Below are 10,511 nucleotides of genomic sequence, written 5' to 3' on the forward strand. Positions count from 1 at the left end.
CTCATTAGGCCAGCTCCTCACCCTCTGCTCTGCTCTGGGCTGGTGGGGTCAGAAGCTAAGAAGCCCCACTGTCTTAAGTGTGTTAGGGCAGGCTGTGGGGTCTGAGAAGTGACATGAAGACAGCCAGGCCTCCAGGTCAGGCTGCCCTGCCGCACTCAGGCCAGATCAGGAAGCTGAGGGGACAGCCTGTCCTGGGGTGGCCTTGGGACACTATACGGCTTACTGCTGGGGGCAAGGGCAGAGTTGGGAATGGCTCTGTCCTTGATCCAAGTGATAGCCCTACTGCATGAGCCATCGCAGCAGTGACCCTGGCAGGTAAATGTGTCAAAGGAATGTTCTGTCTCCTGATTTCACGCAGTGGATAATCGACTCCTGCCCTGGGGTGAAGTGAGCGGGGAGGCAGAGAGGCTGAGTGCAGGTACAGAAGTGCCCTGAGGTCTCCTCAGTGGCAGAGAGCTGGGGTGGTAAGGATTCTGCTCTAACGTTTTTCTCCACCTGCTGAGCCTGTGGTTCTCAGGGGGCAGCGTGGTCCTCTTGGGGTGGAAGCCCCTCGCTCATGAGGCCTCCCCGTGCCTTCCATTCTCCTGGCGCCACAAGGGTCTGGTTCAGACTGAACCCCTGAAAATCCTCTTATGGATCAGAAGATGCTGATGCCATTCACTCTCCATGTCCTGCCTCAAATTGAGCTCATGATGGCAGAAGCTTACCAGCTGAATAACACGCAAGCAACACTGAAAGGCCCCTTAATATGTGAACCCTTTTCCTGTGAGCACAGTCAACAGGAGAAGCTCAACTCCGAAAACAAATGCCCTTGGGATTGAAATAAAATATTTTCTCCTATGGCTTCTAGTCTCAGCCTCTAGGTCAGCTGAGACTTCCTTGTGCTAGCTGGACTCTTATTTTAGTTAGAGTGAAAAACAAAATATCCCATCTAACCACCTTTTTGTGTACATTTCAGTAGTGTTAAGTGTATTCACATTGCGCAATGGATCTCCAGAACTTGCATTGTGCTTCTGAAACTATAGGCATTAAATCCTAACTCCACATTTCCCCCTCCCCCGTCCGTGGTAACCATTCTACTTTGTGTTTCTATGAATTTGAAGACTTCAGACAGCTCATATAAGTGGAATTATACAGTATCTTTTTTCACTTGCCTGGCTTATTTCACTGAGCATAGGTCCTCAAGGTTTATCTACTTTTTTAAGGCTGAATACTATTCCAGAGTATGGATATGCCACATTGTGTTCATCCATTCTTTGGTCAATGGACATTTGGGTTGCTTCCATCTCTTGGTTATTTGTGCATAATGTTGCTATGAACATGTGTGTGCAAATATCTGAGAATCTGCTTTCAGTTTTCTCAGATATGTAGTCAATTGGTATTGCTGGATCAAATGGAGGTTTTACTTTAATTTTTTGAAGAACTGCCATACTGTTTTCCATAGTAGTTACACCATTCTGTAATTACACCAACCGTGCACAAGAATTCCAATGGCTCTACATTCTTGACCATATATATATTTTGACCAACATACATATATATGGTTTTTTGTTTTTTTTTAAAGATTTTATTGGGGAAGGGGAACAGGACTTTATTGGGTAACAGTGTGTACTTCCAGGCCTATTTTCCAAGTCAAGTTGTTGTCCTTTCAGTCTTAGTTGTGGAGGGTGCCGTTCAGCTTCAAGTTGTCCTTTCAGTCTTAGTTGTGGAGGGCGCCGTTCAGCTCCAGGTCCAGTTGCCCTTGCTAGTTGCAACGTTTTTCTATTAAACATGTATGTTTGTATAACCATATGTATACTATCTCAGAGGACACCAATGTGAGAGGTTGCTGGAGGCAGAGAAAAGAAAATTGACCTAAAGTTCTTATTTGAAGCGATAGAAACCAATTTGCTCCAAGTACTCCACAATGTAAAATACAACGTGTTAAAATCTAAGTGTAAGTAGAAGAAAAGGAATAAGATGCATAACTCCTATATAAATTAGAAATTATATTCAGCTGAAATAGAATCTAAAATATAGGGAGTCCAAACATTTAGAGATTTGTTTTTTTGCATCACATAAAAGAAGTCCAGGTCTGGTGTGGCAGCCTGGATGCATCCTGGAACTAAGCTACGATTTTCTCACCCTCTCCTCCCCACCATCTTAAGGAGGTAACCATTGTTCTCAAAATGGTTACTGGAGAGTGCTAGCCATCACATCTACATTTCAGGGAAGAAGAGAATTAAGGTAAAATGACAAAAAGGACCCCTTTGAATGGATGATGTGATACAGAATTGCACACCTGAAATCTATGTAATTTTACTAACAATTGTCACCCCAATAAATTAAAAAATAATAATAAATTAATTAATTAAAAAAAAAAAAGGACCTCTTTGAGTCCTGAAAGAGCTTCCCAAAAGACCCATCCATTGACATCTGATTGGTCAGTGAATATCACATGACCACTCCAGCTGCAAGGGAAGCTGAGAAATGTCAAACCCCCCCCCCCCGAAATAAATTTTTTTGGTGAAGAAGAAGTGACATGTGGATATGGGTAAGCAGCTTAAAATTTCTAAAACAGTAGAAGGAAAAAACTCACCAACCACAAAATGCACTGAAAATCAATCTAACAAGAGACAAAGAAAAACAGACCATAAGAAAATACGATAGATTTAAAGCAGAAAATAAGATGGCAATGAGTCCCTACATATTAGGAATCAATGAATGTGAATTGGTAATATCCACCTATTAAAAAACAACACTCTCGGGGCGGCCAGGTGGCTCAGTTGGTTAGAGCACGAGCTCTGAACAACAGGGTTGCCGGTTCGATCCCCCATGGGCCAGTGAGCTGTGCGCTCCGCAACTAGATTGAAGGACAACGACTTGGAGCTGATGGGCCCTGGAGAGGCACACTGTTCCCCAATATTCCCCAATAAAATTTTAAAAAAAAGAAATTCTGAAACACACACACACACACACACACACACACACGATAAACAACACTCTCATATTGGCTTAAATAGCTCTTGCTTGTGATGGATGTGGAGATGCTCCACCCAGACTCCCCGTCAGGGACGGACTTGCTGCCTCAGCTCCCAGGAATGCTGGCTGCAGCTGTCAGCCCCTTCAGGGGTTGCTTCGGTTGCAGAGTCTGCCTCAACCTGAGTCTAGCCCTTCAGTCATCACCCACGATGACCGATTCAGGTGGGTGCTTAACAACAGGGATACACTCTGAGAAATGTGTTGTTCGGCGATTTCATCGTTGTGTGAACATCACAGAGTGCACTTACACAAACCTGGATAGAACAGCCCACTACACACCTAAGATGTGGGGGAATAGCCAGCCTCTCCAAGGCCTGCTACTGTACTGAATACTGTAGGTGTGATAACACAATGGTATGCACCTGTGTATCTAAATGTATGTAAACACAGAAAAGGTACAGTAAAAATATGGTATAAAAGAAAAAAACGGTACACTTGTATAGGGCACTTATCATGAATGGAGCCTGCAGGACTGGAAGTTGTTCTGGGTGAGTCAGTGAGTGACTATGAGGCCCAGGACATACTGTCCACTACTTGTAGGCTTTATAAAAACTGTACAAAAACAACATGAGATTAAATCAAACACAAGCAAAATTATGCACTCAAGAGATGCAGCGAACAGGAGATGTATGAGGATGCTGCTGGCATAACCTGGCACACTGTTTTACAGCAAACTGATTTTCAATAAGTAGAAAGAGTACACGCTTAAAGCAATGATAAAAAGTGTAGTATAGTAAATACATAAACCAGGAACATGGCCATTTACTCTCATTGTCAGGTATTGCGTACTGTATATAATTGCATGTGCTATACTTTTGTATGACTAGCAGCTAGTAGTGCAGTAGGTTTAGCTACACCAGCATCACACAAACACGTAATGTGTTGTCCCCACAATGTTACAATCACTACCATGTCACTAGGTGATAGGAATTTTCCAGCTCCATTATAATCCTATGGGACCATCGTCATATGTGCAGTGTCAGTGATCAAAAAGTTACATGGCACATGACTGTATAAAGATCCGGCCATTTGTACTCAGTGTGGGGCAACTCTGATGGTCCGTTTCAGCATCAGAACTTTTTGTGTTGCCTGCTGAGGCTGTCCACCATGTTACAGGATCTTCTTCCTCTACCCATTCTAGTGTCCTCCCTTTTCCTCCCGGAGGTGTTGATCCCAAGGACATTCTGTAATAAACATCCTGAACACTAAACTCCATGGCAGGCAGTGTCTCTGGTCCCGCTCCCCACATAAGAACGCAGGATATGGTGAGGTCAAAAAGGAACACCCGCGGAGCCACAGGTAGGGGAGTCATACCACTGTAGTCTCACTGGTGGCAGGGCGAGACACAGGAAGCAGGCGCGACACAATCCACAATCCGTAGTCCGCTTTTCTCTGCCCACCAACCAACTTGCTAGCTGCAATCTGCGCTTACTAGCTCAGCCATGGTAGTTATATCAGTGGCCAGTGGCTAACCGGTAACAGCTGATGGCCAACTAGTCACAGCTGATGGCCATCTACTACCCGAGCCAGCACCTTTCCACATGAGGCCAAGAGCCTGGAAACTGCTCTCTGGGACTCTGTCCCCACACTCCATCTCAGGGTCTCCTTTCCTGGAGAAGCCAAATTGAAATGACTGATGCAGAGGTTGTCTGAGAAAGCAGGTTATGAGATGGGGCTTTGAAGTAGGGTCACTGACTTCATCTTTGCCTGGTCGCAGTGAGGCTCCAACCTTGGTGGTAAGTGGAGCACAGATAGGCTAACGTAAGGTGGTGGTTTAAATGTTAACTCTTTCACAGGTAGTGAACTGGCGTCATATATAGGAGGCAGGGAAAGCTCTAGCTGGTGTGACATAGCAGGTATTTGAAAGGTATGGGCAATTAATTACAAAGGATCTGGTTTCTATTTCTAAGCTCCATTTGAGCTCTAGAAAAAGACAAAATGCTGAGAGCAAGTAATAGTCAATTAAAATCAAATGTGAAAGTCAGAGGGCCTGACTGATAGCATATAAAGGAGCTCCTTTGGGCACTGGATGGATAAAGAAAGCTGAGGGACAGGCCCAGGACTTAAGCTTCAGCGTACCCAACCTCTTACGGTTAAGCTCTCCACCAAGATGAGGCGCTTTGCCAAGATCAGGGCAGGAGAATGAATGAAACTCTGATGTATGGGATGGAATCATTTGAGTTGATGGCTCCCCCAAACTTGAATTCCCAAATCACCCTGAACCATTTGCGTCTGAAGAAGTGTGACACTCCTCCCTGAGCTCACTGATGGCAATGGGAACAGACATTGGGAAAGCGAAGAAGCCAAGGACATAGGCAGGTAACAGAGACTGTCAGGCACCCCACTCCTGTCGTGCTACCATCCCCTCTCAGCTCAGACGGGCTTATGGGGAACCTCTTGGGACAGCTGACATAGAGGAAGACGTCTGAGCCTGGTTTATGGATGGTGAAGCTTAGTATGTTTATGCCATCCCCAAATAGACAGCAGCTGAGCTACAGCCTCATGCGAGGGCAGACTTGAAAGGTGGTGGTGAGGGAAAATCCTCTCAACGGGCAGAGTTTCAGGCTGTGCACCCACTTTGTGTAGAAAGAGAAGTAGCCTGAGATAGGAGGTATATACTTTATACCTTTCAGCATTGGTGAAAGACTTACTGGTCAGTTTCCTGGAAACACTGATGAATAATATGATGATGAACCATAGGCTTTAAGTCCTTTATATTTTCATAAACTTTGTAAATTTGTCCAACCAAGCCTTTTTCTTCCAGTCCACAACCACAATCAGTTTTATCACATCTTAGCAGATTCCACTTCAGGGTGTACTGAATTAGTATTTTCTCAACCTCTTCAACACATATTTGTATTTGTGTCATGCAGACTATTCATAGAGACTAAATTCCTCAGTCACTTCAAACTTGGTCATCACCCCTTCAATGAACAACAGTTGAACTGTATTGGTAACCTCTGTCAACTCACCAAGAGTCAAGGAAATCCACTTGAAATCATTTGGCTTGTTTTTAATTGATTATTGATTTTGTTCCAAACGTCTTCAACTCTTGGAGCAGCTATTCTCATTGAAAGGCTAGTAGTATTAAGTTTATTTTCTCTGGACACATTATTTTTGTTCAGCCGCTGCAATTAAACATGATTTAATTAACTCACCACTAGTAAAGATCTTTTCTCACTTGGCTAACAAATGAACAATTTGGAAACTTACTTTGCTGGCAGACTCATTTTCATTTTTTATTTTTGTGAAGAAATCCTGCTGCGATGAAATTTAAAGTTTAAAAATTCCTAAATGTTATGTTCATTGCTTTTTTGTGAGTTAGGAATATTGTGGATTGCTTAGTCTGGTAATGCAGAGGTATACTGTTATATTCTCTTAGCACAGCGACAGTGTCATTGCATAATGAACACAATGCTTTGCCATTGTTTTAAAAGTGCGACATTTAAAGTCCCCTTTCCTTGTTTTGACATGATGGATATGCACTGATAATAAAAAATCAGTCACAGCACAGCAACGTGTGTGGCTGCTTGAACCCTGATCATCGGGGCAGGTGAGGGGCCTGCTGCCACACTGGAGGGGCAGGGAAGACCACGAGTGCTGCTTGGGTGGTCCACTGAAAGATCTGGTGCTTTGCTGCCCAGGTGTAATGGTATTGGATACGATTGTGGCCTGGGAAGTACATGGTAACCAGAGAATCGGTGCCCTCAAGGGTGAGGGTCTGGATCACTGTTCCCCTCACAGGCACACGGCCTAGACCAGCAGAAATGCCAGTCAAAGGTGAGGGGAATCTAGAAAGGGCGGCAGAGGAAGGGAAAAGGAGCACGGGTAATGGCCTGAAAATAAACTGTAGCAGTGGGGACTGACGTTTGTCCTCCTCACCCTTCTCCTCTAAGTTTTCCCAGGAGACAAGACTGACATGAATCCCGAAGATGCTATTTTTAAAACGTACAAACTTGTTATGGGGAGCAAGTAGATCTGAGTGACATAAAGGGGTGCATCGTAGTGGATGTAGGGGGTCCTCTCGGCACAGCTGATGGGAATATTAGCTGCTGCTGGGTCACTGCTGTGTCCCTTACTGGGGACTGCCTTTGGCCATAGGGAAGAGATTTGATCAAGGATATGTCCTCTCCCAAGGGGAAGCCTGCAGCCAGTGACGGGCTTATGATTGGTGTTACGTGTTAGGGGTTGAATTGTGTCACCCCCACTGCCCCAAAATATATATTGAAGTCTTAATTCCAGTACCTCAGAATGGGACCCATTTTGGAAATGGAGTGTTTGCAGATGTAGTCGAGTTAAGATGAGGCGATTCGGTTGGGTCCTAACCCAACAGGACTGCTGTCCTTCCATAAAGGGAACAGACACAGATGTGTACAGAAAGAAGACACAGGGGCACGCTGTGTGAAGGCGGAGGATTGGAGTGACACATGCATAAGCCAAGGAATTCCAAAGATTGCCAACGATGAAACCACCAGAAGCTAGAAGGAAGCAAGGAAAGAACCTTCCCTCACAGCTCTCAGAGGGAGCTCGGCCGGCCAAGATACTGATTCTGGACTTCGATACGCTCCTATCTTCCCCACCCCTCAGCCCATTAACTTCATACGGACACCCCAGCCTTAAATGGCCTCCTCCTCTTCTCTACATCCCTCCACCCCCGCCACAGCTCCACACTGACCTTCCCCATATTCACTCTACACATTGCAAATGTGTTCTTCAGTGACCCTTGAGGCTGTGCCCCTGGGAGGGGACCAGAGCCTCATGATGACCAGGTGCAGCAGAGGCCGGGAGCAGGCAGAGGTGGGGCCCTGCACGCGCAGTGGCTGGCCCTTCCCCATCTCCTGACTGTGACCTTGAGGGCAGGGGAAGGACAGGAGTGAACTTGAGGCCACTTGAGCCTGAACTGGGGGCCCTGGCTGGTCTTGGGGGGTTTCGTCAGTTTTCTGGCCTGTGTGGATCCAGCTCTCCCAGGGGCCTGATAACTAGGTCACCTACAGACAGGCCAGATGTAGGAGGTTCAGCCACGCGAGGGAGTTTACTCTGCTCCCCCAATTCCACTAGCCTCATCACAGATAATCATTGCTAATTTATGTGTATATTTTCCTAATCTCCACCCCCTTTTAAAATAATGTCTTTACAGGGCAGCTGGTTAGCTCAATTGGTTAGAGCGCAGTGCTGGTAGCACCAAGGTTGCCGGTTTGATCCCCACATGGGCCACTGGGAGCTGTGCCCTCCTTAAAAAAAATAAAATAAATAATGCCTTTACAACACATGTGTATAAATCGATGCTTATATTGAGTTCTCCGTGATGTGATGAACTTGCTAATCGTGCTAAATCTCGCGCAGCGTTCTGTATCAGCACACCGAGAGCACATTCCTTCTTTCCCATTGTTCCCCCGTATTCCACTGTCATGAATTGAAATCCATTTAATGAATACCAGCCAGGCTTTAATGAGTATCATTATATACTTTTGTGTCAAGGGTCAGTATTTGGGGCGTTCTTTGTAGCCAGAATCCTGGCCCTCTGGTAGGAAGGAAAGGAAAGTGTCTTAGGTTTTCCTTAGAAGGGGCTCCCTGTTGGGGGCAGCCCGGCGCCGGCGTCATAGATGCCCTTATGACATCATGGCTGTCTCCCCTCCTCCTCTCCTGCTTCCAGAGCTGTGGCCGCAGGAGATCAGACCTGAGGGTGATGGGAACATCTAGCCCCTAACCATGGGTAATTTAGTGCAGACCTGAGGGGACTGGACCATTTACCCCAAGCCATGGGCATTTAATGTTTTCTAAGAGACAGTCAGGTCCATTCAAGGTTTCTGGGAGGGCAGTACGTTTCCCAGAGTCACCTCAAGATGGGATCCCTGCTCTGTGTCTGAAGTCCTAGGAAAGGTCAGGAAGCTGAGCGTGTGGTTGACTTGGCCCCTCGTGGTGGGGAGGGCACTTTTACTGTCTCCCAGGTGTTTCTCTCTAGACTCTGATTACAGAAGGATAGCAAATTCTAATCAAAAAGAATGATGACGTTACAGTGATAGAACAGAGCTTGAAAGAGCAAAAGCAAGCAGTGACTCACCCACACCACTGCCACTTCCGTCCCCTCCCCTCCATGGCTGTGTTGGGGAGGGGCTTGACTTGTGACATCTCTGACCCTCGTAGTCCAGTGGAGTGACCCAAAGGTCTGTGACCGTGTAGTCTATTGTCTGGAGATGCTGCAGTGTGTGAACAGGGCACTTAACGTTATATCTGGGCAAGAGATGTAAACCAGGTGTGCCAGGTGTGCCAGGCAAACTAGGATGAGTGATCTCCATACACAGAGCTGGAATGACAGAGATTGACTTCCCCCATTTCCTCCTTAGGCTGAGACAGTGGGTTTACCAACATGTGTGGATTGTGTCGGGGCAGGTGGGGGGCAAAGAGTGTGCACCCAGACCACACAGGCCTGGGAGTTACAAGATAGGGGCTGTGTTTGCGGAATGCAAAGTCCAGTGCACAGAAAGACTGGGTCTAGAAGTGTGTGTGTGTGTGCACGCGTGCTTTGTACTGACACATGTGTTAACTGGTGTTTAAGCTCTTACGTGTGTGAAGTGGAGGAATCTTAATACTTTGGTGAGGGAGAGGGGAGACAGCAAGTCTTGGGTTTAACCTGAAGTTAGAGGAGAGAGGGCAGGGGGAGCAAAGGATGTTGTTTATCCAGCGGATGGGAGGGGCCTGAAAGGAAGAGCCGTGGATGTCAGGTAGTGGTCAGATCCAGGTTTCACCTCTAGATGGTGGTGTATCTTGCTCCAGACTGGACAACCAGGTCCATGTAAAACCGGGTGAGGTTGCAGGCACAGGTGTGCCTCCATTTTACAGATGGAGACCCTGAGACTCAAAGGGCAAGATGATATAGCCATCCATCAGAGTGGCATAAGCAGAACACTTACGAGGTCGCCTGGGTCTAGCTGTTGTTAACAGCTCTTCTGAGTGGCAGAGAAAGGGGCGATTGATGATAGGGGATCAAAGCCCCTTCCTGGGAGAAATGTCTGAGTTTCCTAAGTGTCCATTTTCTCTTACAAGGCTCCAGAAGAGTTAAGATCATTATAACGCAACAGGAAGCGGCCGTGTCCATCCAGGCCTGGTGGCGGGGCACCCTGGTGCGCCGGACGCTGCTGCACGCGGCGCTGAGAGCGTGGATCATCCAGCGCTGGTGGAAGCAAAAGCTGGCCACGCTGTTGGAGAAGAGGCAGCGGGCAACCCTAGATTCATATGTGCGGAAGGAGTGGGCGGTGGTCCGGCTGCAGTCCTGGGTCCGCATGTGGCGCTTCCGCCTGCGCTACTGCCGTTTGCTCCGTGCGGTCCGCATCATCCAGCTGTATTGGCGCTGGCATATTTGCCATACCCGTGGTTTTATTCAGGGTCATTACGACGTCAAAGAAAACCAAATGAATCTTGAACTCGAATTCTCTCTGGGCTCACAGGCTTGTAGGATGCAACAGTGCATATCCCTTCCAATAAAGGAATGA

At 46.7% G+C, this 10,511-nt stretch overlaps 1 protein-coding gene across 1 annotated transcript; it reads left to right on the forward strand.

Annotated features, from left to right (window-relative positions):
• Positions 1-3,170: 3,170 nt before the first annotated feature.
• LOC117037105 (IQ domain-containing protein F5-like) lies at positions 3,171-10,511 on the forward strand. Its single transcript, XM_033132828.1, has 2 exons — positions 3,171-3,183; positions 10,066-10,511. The coding sequence occupies exons 1-2, from the start codon at positions 3,171-3,173 to the stop codon at positions 10,509-10,511; spliced, it is 459 nt and encodes a 152-aa protein (XP_032988719.1).

The sequence above is a fragment of the Rhinolophus ferrumequinum genome, chromosome 17 (genome assembly GCF_004115265.2).
Source record: "Rhinolophus ferrumequinum isolate MPI-CBG mRhiFer1 chromosome 17, mRhiFer1_v1.p, whole genome shotgun sequence".
NCBI classification, from domain to species: Eukaryota; Metazoa; Chordata; class Mammalia; order Chiroptera; family Rhinolophidae; genus Rhinolophus; species Rhinolophus ferrumequinum.